The 18,357-nt window shown below is 45.5% G+C and overlaps 2 protein-coding genes across 2 annotated transcripts in view; both read right to left on the minus strand.

The window, feature by feature from the left end:
• The window catches only part of LOC143316249 (fidgetin-like), a 69,879-nt gene extending 59,708 nt beyond the window's left edge, over positions 1–10,171 (minus strand). The window contains exons 1-2 of the mRNA XM_076724108.1: positions 10,098–10,171; positions 3,084–3,249 (exon numbers count right to left, since the gene is read on the minus strand). The gene's annotated coding sequence lies outside the window, so the exon portion shown is untranslated. The remainder of the gene's footprint in view (positions 1–3,083; positions 3,250–10,097) is intronic.
• LOC143316250 (uncharacterized) lies at positions 9,380–17,649 on the minus strand. Its single transcript, XM_076724109.1, has 10 exons — positions 17,537–17,649; positions 16,126–16,288; positions 15,520–15,721; positions 15,143–15,395; positions 14,624–14,665; positions 14,449–14,531; positions 14,172–14,357; positions 13,878–13,977; positions 10,731–11,996; positions 9,380–10,170 (listed from the first exon to the last, which is right to left on the minus strand). Exons 2-10 carry the CDS (start codon positions 16,215–16,217, stop codon positions 10,163–10,165), a joined length of 2,232 nt encoding a protein of 743 aa, XP_076580224.1. The 5' UTR covers positions 16,218–16,288; positions 17,537–17,649; the 3' UTR covers positions 9,380–10,162.
• Between the last annotated feature and the right edge of the window lie 708 nt (positions 17,650–18,357).

Below are 18,357 nucleotides of genomic sequence, written 5' to 3' on the forward strand. Positions count from 1 at the left end.
CTGCATTAGTGCTAAGTTATCTAGTCGAGTGTGATGAACCTACCTCTGCACCAGAGTCTTTCAGAGTTTCTGTTGGAATAAAAAAAGGAGGGTCACAGGAAGATGAGAAAACATTCCCTTTGAAGAAACGGCTTTGAAAAGTTATGATGCCAAAACCAGAAATACCAACAGAGCGTCAGGAGAAGCTGCTGCGGCCCAGCAATGGCAGCAGTAACGAGTACTTCAGGCGGCTGCTAGTGTGTGTTTATGGAGAAACATCAGACTTCAGCTACCTGTCACCTGCACCTTTAGCTGTTCAAGATCAGTTTGTGTAGATTTACGTGTCCTCGTTCTGTCCTGATGAAGCAGTTAAAGTTCAGATCCAAAACTCCTCTGAGCAATTAGCATCATAACCTGCTGCTGAGAACGAGTTCAACAAGGGACTGTGCAGAAGTTAGCAGGGGGTCAAAAAAGAGGGATTATTCCCGCTAACACAGGCCTGTTTTCCGCCTCATGGTGATGCATTCAAAGCACTGCATCATCAGCCACAAATACCGAAAGCCTCCTCCCTAAAAGCAAGTTTTACATTACTGTTAATTAATTGGTTTATAAGCGGTGCAGAAATGTGTGAGCAGCATTTTAATGCTGCAGCTGCTTAAAGTGGAGCTATTTGACTACTTTACATACAGAAACGCGCCATATTTTAGAAGATCATGTGTTTTTATGTAAACTGCAGCAGAGCTAACACCTAAAAAAAAAGATTTCCATCTGATCTGAAGAGGAATAGAGGGACAAAGAGGGTCTCAGCCGTCCTCCAATCCGCAAATAATTTTCCTACAGTCCCTAATGAGTGTTAAAGCAAACTCTTTTTCAACTGTGCACCTTTTGCAGAATCCCATTGACTATAAGAGGACCTTGAATTCATGTGGATTCAGAGAAAGTTAAAGTCCTTTCTGCTGGCCACAGTGACTGTGTACCATGAAGCCCACTGGAGGAATTCACCATTACTGTGCAAAGCCTAACGGTATGTGTGCTTTTAAAATTAATGACAGAAGCACTCTGACTTTTAGTCCATCTAAAATTTTTATTAAATTTCATTATTCAGCCGTCTCTGTGGCCCTGAATTAATAAACTCCAGGTATCGCACCATGAATTCATATTACGTTTGAGACAGATGGAGCCAGGTATACGGCCCTCTTCTCCTTTTACAATATCCTAAAAACATACAATTAAAAATAAGCACTTTGCTCAGTGCAGAACTTCGGTTATTGCCTTGAAAACTGATTGTGCGGACAAAGACAGAACTGCTGCTTGTATGTAAGACTGCTTAACACACACGCACACACACACACACACGCACACACACACACACACACACATATTCAGGTTCTTCTAAATGAAGATTTTCTTTGTTGTAAATTCTCCTTTTATTCATATAATCTGATTTTATGGCGATGTTTATGGTCGAAGCTCCGTAAACTAACGCAGCTTAACGTCCCCGAATGCTCGGCTTTAATTGGTGATGACGTAGGGCGACACTCAAAGGACACGGCGGCGCTGCGGGGACGCCACATTTGTCGCAATTAACTGAAACCACTTGAATTTAAGACGAGATAAGCGGCAGCTGCGGAAGTGAGAATTATTTTCTCTCGAGGAACATTTGGGCTCAGCAAACTTTCTCCAGATAAGACAAAACAACGTTACTGGCAGGAGTCAGACACATGAATATAGACTGAACGTCTTCTAAATGATTTCTGGCAGACTTGTGGGGTCACAAAGACCTTCTGTTAACTGCTTTTTTTTTTTTTTACATAAAACATCTGTGTCCTTACCAGGTTTTTAGACGTCCGCCTTCACTTTGTTGCACATCGCACAGAAAAAGCTGCCAGAAATCTGAAAGCCTCCACAGATAAAATGGGAGATTTGCATTAAAGTCCATACATGTTGTCTGCACATCACGATTTCATTCACAGGTTCTGAAAAGTGGATTCCTGCTGCGTGTTCGGTTCATGTTTGTTTACCCTAAGTGTGATGGCGCCGAGGTTAAAGCTACCTTTAGGCTTTATAAAGAGCCGAAGCTGGAGGGCAGCGCGAACACCTGTTAATGGTGCTGCCCTGACAGTTTCTCTCCAACAAACTCTTTAAAAGGAGATCTGAAAGCAGCGTTAGTGCATCGTTCTCAGGCTCTGAACTTTCCACCTTAAACTCCTGGCAGAGATGGGCGTGAAGTTTGCGTACCCCGAGCATAAGAACGCACAAGATAAGAGAGAGGCTGCAGAGTCTGCTTTCAGAGGAGGTTCGGCTTCTGAGGAAAAACCTGGCCCGGGCCGGGTTTGGCCTGGTAAGAGGTAAACTCAGGAAACAGTTATCAACACCGACTTCAGGTGAGGAAAGTCATTAACTGCATTCAAAGATAGTCTTTTATCTTCTCCCCGCGGAAGTAAACTGCCTCTGTGCTCCCGCTGGCCTGGAATGGATTCCTGCCAGGTCTTTCTTTCCCGTGCCTCCTTCACTTTTTCCATCCCTCCCGTTTTAATAAAGGAAACAACACATTACCGACAGCCTGCGTACATGAAGAAATAAACCGCATGCTGTTGCTCATTCCCACGACACAACTGGAAAACAGCTTGTGGTTGCGCTTCCATCAGGCTAGCCAAGGCTAGCCAATCAGCGAGCTCTTAATAAGCATCCCTCTCAAAGAGCAGCATCAGGTGTGGGCGAGCAAGTCAGACTTGGCAAAACAAACCTTAAAGTTGATTCCATCCACGACTATTTTGGAGTTATTTAACACCAAACACAACCAAACCCTCAACTGCAACATCTGGGACGTGATCAGACGTGAACAGCCACGTGACCGGGTCAGATGCACGGTCACAGCGGTGCACTTGTACGCCGGTTAAAGGGGAACTCTGCTGATTTTACACATGAAAGTGTGTTTCCAGGTGTTAAAAAAGTGGTATGCAGCCTGTAGAGTCTCCAGAGGGAGCTGTGTGAAGTCTGGTGAATTGCCTCAAGTGATGTCACTTGAGTCAGCGTCGGTTGAGTCTGAAGACTACGAGTGTGAAAAAATCAGGGGGTGTGGAGCTGGAAAGAAGTGAGCTTACCAGACCTCTGGAGCCCCCTCCTCGTCTCTGCCTGAGGCTCCAGGCTGCGTTAGCCACCACCAGCGTAACACCTGACTCTCTGCCTCAACTGTCGGCGGTGGAGGTGCATTGTGGGTAGGCACCAGTACTCTTTTAATTTCGTTCAGCTGGGAAAAGTCTGCAGCACCTGAAATTAGAGAATCCAGAAGTGCGCTTAGAAAAACGTGTCCTTAAATCTGTGTATTTTAATGGTTTTGTCCAATAGTGGTACGTTCCAAACCCGCAGGTTAGTTTTCTTTTGCACATATGTTTGAACTGAATCTTAAAATACACTGTAAAACATACAAACTCAACTCAAAGCAGCCGTGTTTGTGACCTCCAAAAATGTCTTTATGTGGGATTGTGTTTATTTTGTTTAATTAACACGAGCACCTGGGTCCAGGTGAGCGTGCCAGGTTTTGCCATACAGGCTAATTTTCCTCTGCAGCCCCTGGCAGGTTGACGACATTATATTAAAAAAATGTACAAAAGCACAGACAAATAGTTCCTCTGTCAACATCCCTGTTGAAGGCATGTTTCCTCAGAACACTGTAATTATCATCCGGGCCAATAAGCAGGTGTTGTAACACAGCCTTCTGGGTAAATTCCAGGTCCAGAGGAACTGCTTCATCAATGTCATAGCTTATACATTCAACAAGAGCGGCTGCAGGTCTGGACATTCCCATTAACGCTGAATTAAGGCTGTCAAACGCCTCTACTTTTACTGCCATGGACGCGGTCTTAACGTCCACCTCAGAAATCCCGGCTGAGTAACAGCTGCAGAATAAATAAGAAAAAGAGATCCTTAACTTTTCACTGCGGATTACGTGTGCCGTAATTAGGCCTGATTCCTCTTTAAGAATTAAAGATATAAACATGAGAACCCCACTGCAGGCCTGTGCACTGGATGTTGCAGAGAACAGGGCGAAGACGGCGAAATGTAACTAATTGTCATATAACCTCAAATTGGGGGCATGAAAGTGTCTAAATAATGGCAGCTAATTTGCCTTGTATTGTGCTTTCTTGATGGGTTTAAATTGAATGAGTCAGGATCCATTCTGGCGTAATGTGAAAGCTGGGGCACTGGTTCACACCGGAGACATTCAAGGTCGAGCTACTCCAAATGAAGGGGTGACGGGGGAGTGAAGAGATTTAAAGTAAGGCAGCTGAGTCAATGGACGGCCGGGGTGCAGATTTGGCAGTATTCATGTAACCTTGAATTATTGCTTGTTTTTTTTTCTCCCTCCATTGAAAGCTTTTCTGCTGGCTTTTCTCAAAAATATATCTTTTTTTTTTTTTTTTTTGTCCGCCACATTAATGGCACAATCAGCCTGAAAAAATTGCAGTCACAAATTATTCATTGTAATCCTCCATTTGAGGACCCTAATGCCTCTAATTGGGCTTTTATGACTTACAAACTGTATCTTCCTCTGGTTTTTTTCCGTTTTTTTCCCCTCTGGCGTTTGTTTTTCTTCCTTCCCGCCATGCTGCGGAGTGACATTGAGCCTCTCCCTGTCGGGGTGCTCTCTTGTCTCACTCCAGTGCACATTTTCGCTGTCCCCTCTCCTCCTCCCCCAGACAATGAGCTTTTGACTGAATACATTATCTGAGCTGTTGTTCTGTTTGTTGTTGTTTTAGCATCCAAGAAAAGAGATGAATTATTAATGATGACAGACAAAAAAGAAAGAGGAGAATAAAAGAAAACTCTGGTATTTTTAGGGATGCTGCCGAGTGCTGCGGCTCCATCAAGAGGCCTGCGAGTAAGACTGTAGGAGACGCAGCCCATCACTAACAGGGTAATTGTGCTGCATGAAACACGTACTAATAAAATATTTCCTAAAGTGCTGCTTTGCATTTTAGAGGAAATGAGCCATCAAAGTATTTTTGTAAACTGGGAATAACACTTCATAACTTTCTATTAAAGCCCATATAGTTTGGACTCGCTGTGTAATTAGAGAATAATAAAGGAGGAACAGTCTTTTTTCACTGCTACTCTTAGTGTAATAATACGTATTAAACTTGCATATGTTATCTTATTACACGGCTTCATTGTGTTAGTTTCTCCTCGTCTGTGCGCTTAAGAAAGGTGTGTTTGTTTTCACACCTGGGAAGGTATATTCTACGTTCCTACAAAGTGAAATAAAGTTTTCTTAATGAGTGAACTCTCAGGTCGGGGTTCTCCTCTCGGCTGCAGCTTTTGCCTTTTTTACCCTCCTTGATCCTTCGCTGTAAAGGAACTCGACACTGTCCAGAGAAGACGAGCAGGTGGGCTGAATCCCCTCTGCGGTGGGCTTGTGTTCAGTCAAACAGCCTGAGATTTGAACCCCTTTTCTTTGAGCGTCCCACCCCAAAACACCAGTCCGGCACTGGGCTGCGACATATCTAATGTTCTGCTCCCAAAGCCTCTATTGTTCAGCATATTGTAACGCAGCTCTAAAACACTTCTAAGCTTGTTTCCTCTGAAACGCCCTCGTTGCACGCTGCCTTGTCTTCTTCCACCACGCTTACATTTAAGTGGCAGTCAAGTGTTGAACCGGCGTCTGATTGGTGCCATGAAATTAGGCTGCATTATAAAATTAGATGGATCATGGAGGAGAGCTGAGGCCTGAGTTTGACGTATTACACAAAAAATACGCGTGCGGCGCAGTCCCACTTAACTAAACGTACAAAGCATTCATAATACGAGTTAATTCCAGCTGCCTGGATTACCTAATTGCAGACAAACAGCCTAATCTGCAGCAACTTTTACAATCACCGTTAACCGTCCTGGGCTTGTATCTCAATACCACCATCAAAGTCAGAGTATTCCTGAGGCCCGTGGTAATGTGGCTGATCTGAAGCAGGGATTACTGTGCCCCCTCTTGGTTATAAATCAGCATTGCATTGTCATTCAGAGCTTCATTACAAGCCTCACAGCAAGATTACAGCCAACTGGTGTGATCATTAGAGTGGCTGGGCCTGAGTCAAGGATACTGTACACTCTGCAGGAACGTGAGGGCGGTCGATCAGCAGCAGAAAAATACTTTAGTTTGCATTAAAGTGCGCATTTCGTGTAGAACCAGAGGGCAGGGGCACGCGTTTTGATCAAAGGAACAGCCGCCGGTGACAAATTAACTGCAGCCATCGTGTCAGTTTGTCACTGCATTGAATCGCAGACGTCGGCCATTCATCACAGAGAAGAGCTGCTTTTTTTTGAGCCTCTCTCAGGATTCAGTGATAAGGGATGAATGAAGAAAAATGACGGAGAGATAGGGCTCGTCCACTATCTATCACAGAGCAACAGGGGCCGTCTACTGTATGTTCAACCCTCGAACGCTGCTGCTGCTTTTGTTCCTAGTTGGTTATTTTATATAACGCCGCCAAGCATCATGAATCAAAGCGGCTTGACTTTGTGGTGAAAATGTTTCACTGTGTCCTTTAACGGACCAGAAGCAGCGATCTGAGAGGCTTCAGCTGCGGCGGAGAGAGCAGAGATTTGATTGATTTTAACACCATGCGGCTCAGTCGTGCACTATTTTTTCATGCTGTTTGTATTTATAGCACATCTTTAAGTCCGTCTTCCCTCAACCAGGGGGAAAAAAAGGCCTGCCTGTTTGGAGTTTACAGGATCAAAGCAGAGGTAAATATCATTTCCATAACATTTGAACCAGTTAACCACCAGCACAATGCAGATAAACACTACTGTAAGCGCCTGACAACGCCAATGAGGCAGGAACTCTGTGATTTGCCGCTCCGCCAAAGAGGAGGGAAGCGAGCGCAAACATGGAGGAGGTGAGAGGTCAACTGTGCTCTCCCTGCATCCCTTTCCAAGCAGCCCCTCAAGCACTGGTGATGTTTTAGGCAACCGTGCTTCACTTTGGGGGGAGGCCTGATGGATGCCGTTCCCAAGGTGGATGGAAAGAATAGCATTAAGCTGCACCACACTGCCTGGGGAGAGCTCCACCGCTTTAGGTGATTCATCTATTGATTATTTCTACCCGAGCATGGACGTGCCATGTAAACACACATATATTAGCGGTCTACAATGCACATGTGCGCCCCTAACACACATGCAGACACAGTGGGTCCGGCGAAGCGCGCCTCGGGCCTCCTCACTGTTTTATAATCAGATTCTGACTTCGAGCAGCTCGTGGGCATCTTCAAACCACAAGGCAGATGCATCTGATGGATTACTAAATAGAGATGAATGAAGAGATGAAGGAATAAATAAATGATAAATGCGCATTACCGCTATTTGTGTGGGCCAGCTACTGCGCTATTGATCTGAGCTGCTGCTGTTTTTTTGTGCGTACTGGCGGTGGGCTACAAGTCATATTGTTATGCCTAATGTGTGCCATACGAAATGCGTGGAATTTTTAATTTCTCTCAGCGGAGCACGATAAGTAGGAAGTCTTATCATGACAAAGGAATAAGAATGCTCAGTGATTTGTGCGTGCCATGAAATTCATTAAGAAACTTTTTTTTTTTTTTATCTTTGGCTTTGCAAAGTTATGTTCATACGCTGAACTTCTCCGAGAGCAGCTCCACGAGAGACGCCTGGGACCAATTTCACACACATATTTCAGACTGGTCTGCAGTGCCAGGCCTCGTACATGCACGGTCGTCGTCAGGAGCCGAGCAGCTCGGCCCGCCATGTTTACAGTTTACCCAGAGCTCCTGGAAAATGAGCTGCACTTGAGGTAGTGAAGAAGCAGACAGCCGCACAGCAGATGGATTCATTTCTCTGTCTGAAGTCTCTTTGTGAAACTGGTCCGTGGCTGAGCAATACTTCCAAAAATCCTCATCAGAGTCAGTAAGAGTGCTTTTACATGGAGCGCTGATTAACGATCCACCAACAATGAAGCTCATTTCATTTACATCTGCAGGAAAACTGTCGGCTGTGTGATGAAGTGAATGTTTTCACGCCATATGTGAGCTTGGTTACTTATTGTTTTTCCTCTTCATGAGGAAATGGGAGTTAGTGGGTTCAGAGAGGTACTTTTTTGTAGTAAATGTTCCTGTTTTCATGCATTTATATTGATCTGTTTATTCATCTGCAATCTCTTCATATTATTACGGGTTCATGTTGAGGTCATAGGTGGAGGACGCTTGTGTGGGTGTGGTGCAGAAATACTATTTGTTCATACATTATATCGTCTTTCTGCACCTGCATGTGTGTATTTAAGAAATGAGCCCTCTTTATCTGACGCTCAAACGTCCTGTTTGTTCATCCGTGCCGTCACACACAGGCCTGTGTGTTTTAACAGGAGGGAGCCTGAATTCATCCCACGGCCTCCTCGTTCAGTTGTTTGAAGCAGGATGCGCTCGTGTGACTGAAGTGTCCTCCAGGATTTCCAGTCCCCTGTTTGTTCGTGTGTCCCTCCACCTCGTCTCCTGAGACGATAATCAACAAAAACCCCTTTGTGCGGACGTCTGCTCAAAGGTTCATGTGCGCTGATGGCGCCGAGCGTCACGTGCCGGATCATAAACGTACATGACAGAGTAGCATTTCACGTTACGCTGCGTTATAAATCCGCCGTTCTTCTGTCCGCATCATCATGAACGAGCCGCTCGGGTTGAGATTCAACCTTTCACTGCTAAAAAAAAGGATAATGCCAGAGTTGTCACTTACGTTGGATATCATTGCTTCAGGCAGGAAAAGAGCTTCTCTCCAGCATGTGCGTTTCTTTTTTCAGACTTCTTCCTTTTTTTCTGTCTCTAAACGTTAGACGTGGCGCTCTCCCTTAGGGGCGGTAATGGCATTCTCCATGACAACGGCAGTGTGACACGGCTGTGCCCTTGAGGGCCGGGCGCCCCCTCTGGGGGGAGCGCCGCAGAAACACGACAGGGTCAACGGTCACCTCCCATCATCCACCAGCAACCCGTCCTCCTCTTTCTCTCTCTCCTCAGGTGGAGCGAGGAATGTTAGAGAGAGAGAGAGAGAGAGAGAGAGAGAGAGAGAGAGAGAGAGAGAGAGAGAGAGAGAGAGAGAAAGTCTTGAAGCGAGCCCACTCAGTCCAGGCCTGGCAAACGTGGAGCTTTAGCCACAGGCGGTTCTGGCTAGGTCTCTGCCTCGCATCGCTCCTTGCTGTTCCTCCAAGGCCAGGGCTGGATCAATACGTATAGTAGTGCGGATTCTTTTGGCACCCAAGTATAGCTGTGCAGTATTGCCCTGAGGTGTGGGTCCGTTAAAGACATAACAGTGTGTGCATGTGAGCAAAGTGGACTGAGTTTATTCAGGAAGGTGTTGAGATGCTTGGCATGAAACCGATGCTTCCAACAAGGATGTTTTTGCTTTGTTTGTGCTGCTTGAAAATGCAGGAAATTCTCGTGTCCCCGTTAAATACAGCATGCATGGTCGTTTTCTGTGTGGGAAAGTGCTTAAAAAGGACATCCAGAGACATTTAAGGATAATTAAATATTACAATAATGTCCCTTAATTCATTGAAATCATTCATCTGTGGCCCCATAGAAGCCAGTATTTACTGATATTTCTTTTAAAATCATACCAACTTGTGATACATACACCAGAGCTCATGTGAGGAGATGCACTGTCTTCACAAACAATGCTCTTCTGCCACCTGGTGGCTAAAAAGCAAACCAGGCGGAGACAGAGTTCATGGCTTTTACTGCATTCTTCATGTCTTCAACATAAAAACGTACACCCCGACACAAAAAATAAATAAATTACTGAGAGTTCATGGTTTCTTTTGTTTCACGCAAACAGAAAAAGCTCTCATGTCAGCGTCACGTCCGCCTTGGCACATCTTCAATGACAATTTAAAAGGAAGTCGAGAAAAAAACAGGACGCTGTCAGTTCAACAACTGGCGTCCTGAACATTTGGCTTACACGACAACAGAAAAATGTTTACGTTCAACCTGCGAACATAAAGTCCAAAATAAAATGAGACCACGAGGTGTCTTCACAAGAGAGAAAGAGACAAAAAAAAATAAAAAATCAAGCTTCGCGTCATTAAAAATGATGCAGTTTGTCGTATTAGAAAGGATTGAGCTAACCTTTTGTTAGTTATCTGAAGGTCACAAACAGAGTCTGGTGTCCTCGGTCAGCTCTGAATCCTCCCTCAGGCACCTGCAGCAGAGAAATATTTACATCACATCTTTCCTCTAAGGACGTCTTTAAAGAGCCTCTGGAAGCACTCAGTCATCAGATGTCCACAAATTCACCTCATCTACTGAAATATACCACGTCAGAGCTGTGCTGCTGTACATGTAAAGAGTTTTTAGGTCCTTTTCCCACATCACATCCTATCTGCTGCATAGTTTCCTACATTCGCTGCAACAGAAACCATAAATGATGGCATCAGGTATTATTTATCTGTTTATCTCAGCTAATTGGTCTCATCAGGGCTGTGTGGGCGTGCTTTGATCACATTTGATTGGCAGCGCTGGCAACAGGAGCAAACAACCCACAACTGTCATCACACTGACTGGCTAAACTCTGAACGGTGCGCTGAGACACGTGAGCCGGCACAACTCAAAGCAGGGAAAAGGAAATTTAAGACACAGCTGTGGTCCAGCACTTTTGGTAAGAAGCTGTGAGAGAAAATAGGCTTTCTGGGCCTTTAATGTCCACATAATCAATATTTATTAGATGTCCATGATCAAAACTTACTGGTTGCTGGTACTCACCGAACTGGTATATGGACCTGGATGGTGAGGGAAGGGTACTGTGCGGCCCACCGGGGGCCTGAGGGCCCAAAGCTTTCTCACTTCTCTGGAGACGAGACCTCTGCACGGCCAACGCCACTGCCTGGGCAAACCTGGACGGGCCCGCGCTGGTCCTCTCCAGAGGGTCTGGAGCGGCTGCAGACTGGTCAGGCGTGGCTGAGGTGGGCTCGTCTGAGGTAGGAGCTGGTGGCTGAGAAGATGGCGGAGAGGAAGCTGCAGGATCTTCTCTCCCCGCTTCAGCGATTTCTAAGTCTTCATTAAAGAAGACAGGTGAAGGAGGAGGGGGGAAGCTGTCCTCCTCCTCTTCCTCAGCTTCCCTCTCATCAGTGTATGTTTCACAGGGATCCATGTCTGTGCTTACAGACCGTCTACTGGGGCTTTGAAGACTTTCACTCTGATCCTCTGACTTCATCTGACCATCACTGGGAAGCTCTCCATCGCTGCAGTCTGACAGCGGTATCAACTCAGATGTGACTTCAGGTTCATCCTCTTCCTCCTGCCTCTCAACGGTGTCCCCACCCTGAGAGACAGGTGAGCCTGGACCATCCTGATGGTCCAAAACAAGAGGACGTGGAGAAGCTGGCCGGTCAGGAGCCTGTATCTGCGGAGAAGAGGGTTCGGGACTCAGCAAAGGCGTTTGGGTCTCTGATCTGTCAGGAGAAGCTGGATCCTCCTCAGCCTCAGTTTGGTTTTTCCCGAGCTCAGGACAGCCTTCGCTCTCGGGGTTATCTTCTGTGATAATCTGATCTGGAACGTCCGAGGTGAGCTCTCGATCGTGGGACTTTTGCTTCTTGGAGGGAACCACTTTGAAGGTGGTCATTCCCCTCCTCTGTACGGGATCCTCCCACTCCAGAGCAGGTTCAACCTCTGCGCAGAAAGCCCCGTTATCGGAACACGCCGGAGGCATGGACATAAAGGAGGAGCCATTGTGTGATTTTGGGAAAGTGGCAGAATTCCTCAAACGCTTGACCAGCGTTCCTTTGGAGACGGAGGAGGTCAGGACTTTGGCAAGAGCGCTGCGAGCATCAGAGAAGTCTTTCCCCCGAAACGAAGGCAGATACGGGTCAGCTATTTCATGGAGATGTGCGAAGGATGGACGTGAGGAGGATGAGGATGGCCGTGGTTGTGATGGATGTGGTGATGAAGATGAGGACAGTGAGAGGTCTACAGAGTCTGAGTCATCGCTTTCTCTCAGCTCCTCCACAGGGTTCAGGGAGTCTACAGTCCCTGGAGAGACAGGAAAGACTCAGTAACACGGAAAAAGTAAACAAGAGTAAACTTCACTCAGCTCATAAATGGAAGTTCTGCACAGGAAACACACAAAACGCAACTGTGCGTTTCTCATTTAAAAACATATTTATCACGTTAATATCGCACAAAAGTAAGAAACACAGATGAAGTGATACTGAACTCAAATTCAGTGTTATCTGTTTTTTACCTGAATCCCTTTTCGTCACAAGTTCAGAGACATAAACACATTTTAAAATGAAATCAACTATTAAATTACTCACAATTTTATTGTAATAAAGAGATTAATAAGGAAAGGACCCTGCATATAAAACTGTAAAATGTTACATGTTTCTGAAAAAGCAGAAGAATCGAGAGCAAAAATCATCATCAAAATATTAAAAACATGACAGTATATTTATCATCTTACAACAGAGTGTGAAAAATAATACTAACTGCTGACAGATATACCACAAGAGCTGATTAATTCACCACATGCAACAGTTCATCTGGCTTCTTTTGAATTAAAGGCACAACAATTAGCTTGAATTTAACCCATTAAGAGGAAAACACACAAAAAAGGACAAAAACATAAGAGAAGTAACAAAGAAATTTACAGAATTTTCCCAAACAATAACAGAAAGAAAAGAAAAATAAGAGGACAGAATAAAAATAGGACAAATAAATAGCATTTAAGTGCAGCAGGCGACAGTGACGCACGTCCATAAAAGCCACTAAGATGGGAAGGAGGAAGAAGAGGCCAACGCAGGAGGAGGACGGAGAGGAGGAATAAGGATGGTGGAAGGAGGAGAGGAAAAGGAGACAGCAGCAGCTGCAGCCCTCAATCACCTGTAAGCAGGGAGGAGAAAAGGCTTAGCTTCAGGGCAGGGCAGCAAAACAAACACCAGTCCAAGATGTCGACGCCAAAACCAGTTTGGTCAGCGTTGCGATTTTGATTGAATCAGGCCTTGATTATGTAAGCGTAGGAGGACGGGAGGAAGAGTGTGATCATCAACTGGGAGTTGTTGTTTCTGCTTAGGACTGATAAAAACTCAGCAGAGCGTCGCGCCTTCATCGCCGGAAGAAAACAAGGGAACGAACCGAGACGCCGACAGATAATTAGAAACCAGAAGTTTGAAGCACTTCTTCCTTTCTTCCCCTCCAGTGCCTCACATAACTGCAGATCCCTAATAACGAGGTGATCATTGTCCATTCAGGTCTGTGAAAGCCAGATCAGTGAAAAGGAGCCTTGCACCGACAGATCCTGAAGCCAGGTGGTGAAAGCACGTCAGGCAGACTAATACCAGGGAGTGAGAGCTTGGACAATAGAGGGATTTATCTTGGAAGCGACTGAAGCCAATATGCTCTATGAACAAGGCTCTCCGGGTCACTTTAATTGCCCTGAACGGGGTTAAATTGTTCTGACTGATAAAAGCTGCGTTTTGCGCCGGATTTAACTGCTAAATCTTCCATTTGATGGTATTCGCTTTGACATTTTAATCTTGATTTAACTTCAATCTCTCTCGACCTCGCGCGGCGCCGTCTGAAGCCGTAAGGATTTGGCAGACACGAGAATTCACCCCACTCTAAACCCATTTGATTTCCACTGAAATACTGTAAAAGGTCAATTGGGATTGTTGCACCAGCATATTTCATATCTGCTGCTGCTTCAATGAGGCTGCCTCAACAATCACCACTAGATGGCAAAACAAACACAAAGCTCACCAGCGGGATCAGGCTCCGTTTGGACAGTCAATATTGACTCTGCATTGAACAATTAACAGTGTTTTTGCAGGCTACAGTCATTAAGCTGTGTTCAGCACAGGGCTCAGAAGAGCCATCTCTATCACAAAGGTCTTCAATCATCAAGGAAGACTTTACCTTTGACCTCAGTGTCTGGCTGCAGCTCCTGGTGGGTGTTTGCACAGGGAGGGGGTGGGGCCCTACGCTTGGTACTCCTCAGGGTGGACTCTGCAGACCTCTGCAGCGAGACAGGAGCGTTATTGGATTTTCTTTCCTCAGTGTCTCTTCATTGTTAGAGAGACGGTGTCATCAATACCGAAATTAAACCAGCTCTTCAAGCTAATTCTCCGCTTGATCTTATTGAAATTGATCAAGCAGTTTTTGAGATATTCTGCTCGTCTCAGTGGAGGAAGAAGAGGATGAAAAACCCACCTGTGGTCCTCTCAGGTGACAGGTGCTGAGGTCGCTGGGGACGCTCTGTGACGCACCCATGGGCGGCTGAGGGGCTCGTCTCTTCTTGGGCACGTCTGCTTGCAGGGCGTTAGAGGACTGCCCGTTCACGCCGACTCCCATTGGCTTGTTGAGACCAGGAGAAGACGGGGGACTCACCGCCCCTTTCTACGAAGAGGGAAACGCACATTTGATGACAAGGCTTAAGAAAGTCTACATTCAAGTTAAGCAAACACACAATAGTCCACATCATCTGTACCATTTCAGCTTTTTTCTTCCCTCTTCTGAATAAGCTGAGAAATCCTGTGTTCTCCTTCTGCTTCTTCTCCCTCTTTGGCAGCTCTGTGGAATGTAAATGATCTTGATCAGCACATAATATGCAGCAGAAGACAGCGAGCAGCAGATACGACGGAGGCTGTGCATGAATGCGTTACCTTGAAGTGGAGGAGGTGAGATGACCTCCGTTGGCGTGACAGCTGTTTCACACAGAAAACAATGGCATTATCGGATCAGGTTGTACGGTATAAACACACACACACACACACACACACACACACAGGCATAGATATTTTAATATGCTGCATATGTGTGGACATTTTCTTTATTCGGTTGTATTTTGTCTGTTTTCAGCTGCGGTGCGTCGGCCTCTCAGGGTCACTATAGTAAAAATCTACAAAGTGCAAGCCAGAAAATGAATAAAACACAGTATATTTAGGTAGAAAGGGCAAATTTAAAGCGGATTTACACACATGAACGCCAGTCGGACCTCAAATGGTGGGAAAGAAATGCAGAAAACACAATTTCTGTTAGAATCATGTATTAATGTGAGGACGGTTGCATCAGGTTTGTGTGGAGAGATGAGGTTTAATCAGCAGAAACATCTTCGTCTTCTTCTTCTTCTTAACTCAAAACGGAAACAGCTGATCAGTCATGTGATGTCTCCTCCAACATACCTGCTGCCGGTTGGTCTTCGTGGTCAACAGCTGTGTCTTTGGCGAACACCTCCCTCAGCCCGTGCTCATTTAAACTCTTGGTCAGGTCCAGCAGCTCTGTGGACTGACAGTCTCTCAGTAAGATGGTCGTCTCTACTTTGAACTCGCACTTGTCACACACCACCGGCAGCAGCATCTCCAGGGGCACTCTGGGACTCACTCGCACCACGGCCTTATGGGACTTATTGTAGTTGATCAGCAGACGCACAGATGCCTGCGAAGAGAAATGACATTTTCTACTCATTTTACACAACTGTGGACTGAAAGTCTACTTAAAATATGCCAAAATAAATACGGATATCCCATCAGTTATGTCTTAAATGTTTTCTTCTTTTCACCTCAGGCATGTACGGCCTCCTGATCTTTTCCTCCACCCCTCTGGGCTTCAGCACAATCTTCTCCGCTTCTAGCGAGCCAATAGGAGAGTTTGGTTTAAAGCTGATGTTGTTCTTGTTGGGCGAGAGGACCTCGACCGTGTAGTCTGACGGGTTCAGGTGGTAGCTCGCACAAAGGGTCACCAGCAAGTCCATCACTGGTTTACTGTTAAGAAAATTCAAAGAAAACACATGATAATAAACCGAATATGTCTTGTGAGCTTGTAAGGTTACAAAATCCACCAGGGTTTTTAAATTATAGCAGTTAAATACATAAAGATAGATGTAAAAATGTTGGAGTTACAACTGAGATGTGTCCATCTGCAAGCCAAGACAAGAGAAGACCGTCCAGCCAAAGCCAAACACATGCAGCTGAGGCCAAGACATGCAAGTTTTAGGTCCCAGCAGAGGTTAAGCTCCAACATTTCAACTCCAAGCTCCTACATTTCCCACAATGCATCAAAAAAGTGGCATTAAATTCAAGAATGAAGCGGCCATGCTGCCTGCAGTCATGTCCACTGAGCACACTCCGCACGCACGTCACATTAAACAGCTCGTGCTCCGGCCCACCTTCCGTGCACCGTGGCGCTCTTCTCCAGCCCCCCTGGCAGGACCACAGACAGAGAGTGGTCCCTCTCCAGCGGATTCACCTGCTCATCCATCTCGAGGGTCCCTCAAGGGAACTCAAAAGCCTCTCCAGATCTGACGCGGCCCCCAGTGTCAGGTAGACCTCCTGAGAGATGGGACATATTTCAGTAATTGATTACATGAGTGTCGGTGTGAAATGTCTTCCAGCAGCTCGAAAACATTTGAAGAGTGACATCTGAAGTTCAGGCCTGACTCTAACTCCTATAAAAACACGCTGGAAGGCTAATTTTAGCAGGTTGTTCCTACAAATAAAACCTTAAATGGAGCTTCTGAATTGTACGCTAGCTCGCGCATCCGTTCACGTTATTAGCCTGTGAAATGCCAGACCCCATCAGGCAAATATATAGAGGGGTTACCTGAGAAGCCCCCTCCTCAAACGTGAAAGGTGACGGTCCAAAGCTAACAACCGAGCTACTTCCACACAGAAACATCGACAAAGTATTCAGAGTCTCGCTTCCAGAGTAGCTTATGAGCACCGGCTAAGCTAAAAATATATAACTTTTGTTGTGTTTTCCTGAAAACTACGGGCTCCCGGCGGTTACCCGCACCGTCACCGGTAAATTAAAGACACTCCTCGCCTCCCTCCAGGAATTTAAGCACCTTCTTCCTTCACCTTTGACCCCGTGTGGCACTCATTTTGATTAAAGCTAACGCCCTCGGTGTATTTTAAGCTAGGAGTTCACCGGCGCGTGCCAACAAAACAGCTGCGCGCGGCACTGTCCCCTGACTGACACGCGCGCTTGTCAAGAGGCGACTGAGTACAGAGCAAACAAAATTTGACTGTACAAATACCTGTAATAATGATTGAATTAGCAGTGTTCAAACACAGATAACAGCTTCTTTAAACGCATTAAAATTAGCCACACTTATTTATTTACTCTTTTAATTTACTTTGTTATTTTTAACATGGCCTATTTTTTTTATACATTTATTTATTTGTTATCCTAACCCTGCTCCTGCTAGAAAGCCAACTAAATAAACAATTTCCTCCAAAAGTACAGCATAATCACACCAGGATCATTGTTAGAAAGAGCCAAATAATATTCTGTGCTGTATTTCTGAGAGGCTGAGGCTGCTGTATAGTTGTCATCTCTTAGATTAATATTACAGTGACACCATAAAAAGGTCATTTTTATCCTCAATCATGTATTTCAGTAGCTCATACGGGACAAGCCCCTGTCTGGTCAGCCATGTTGTTCAAGCAGTAATGCCAAATAAGCTTACACAGTTTCTTGAGTAAGAGGGATTAGTGCTTTTAAAAGGCTGTCTCTCTCCGTCGCACCACGTTCAGAAACACCTCATTCTCCATGCATCCATAGCCGCGTACACTCACCTGTGTCCACAGATTCTTCCCATTCTCCTTCGACTTTCTCCTCTGTGTTATTGAGGCAGGTTGAGGAAGAGAGAGGCTTCCTTCCTCTGTAATCCCTGTTTAGCAGACTAACCCACCACACCTACAGGCCCTGCCCAGTCATGTGACAGCACTTTGCATGTCTGTGTGTGTCCTGCACGGGGCGGGGTGGTGAGGTGGGGGGGTGTCTGCACGGGCGGGCACGCTCGTCGTAACCTGGTGAACCAGTCTGCAGTGTGAAACCTCTGGTAGTATACCACTCAATTTGGAAAAGGGTCTCCAATCCACATAATCTGCTGATCCTCTCTGTAGGATCTGGCAAAATTACTGCTGATCAGCTATTCTATGGTCCATTATACTGTAAAGCATGGAAACATGCTGAGATTAATCCCCTTTCTAATGAAATTGGTGGACAATAAGTGGTTAATTGTGTTTAAAGGAATACACAGATTAATGATAGAGTCATTTCAGCACAACAGCAGCAGTACAAGGAGAAATCTATCAATGTTAGCATGCTGACATTAGCATTGACAGATTATTGGATCATTCAGGCACAAAACTGACTGTATTTTAAAGGAAGTTTCCAAAAGTTTGCGACACAGGGGGGAAAATACACCAGCAACCTCCTTTGTACTTGTATTTCTACAGTATTCACTTGTAGTGGAGGTGGGGCAGAGTAATTATAGGACAGTTATTTTCTTCAGCTTTGACTCAGAGAAGGATTTTGCAGCTTTTATGTGTGATTAGTCACTGATGAACGTTAACAGGAGGCTCGCTGCTGTCGCGTCACTCAAAGCCTGATT

Source organism: Chaetodon auriga, chromosome 23, assembly GCF_051107435.1.
Source record: "Chaetodon auriga isolate fChaAug3 chromosome 23, fChaAug3.hap1, whole genome shotgun sequence".
NCBI lineage: Eukaryota > Metazoa > Chordata > Actinopteri > Chaetodontiformes > Chaetodontidae > Chaetodon > Chaetodon auriga.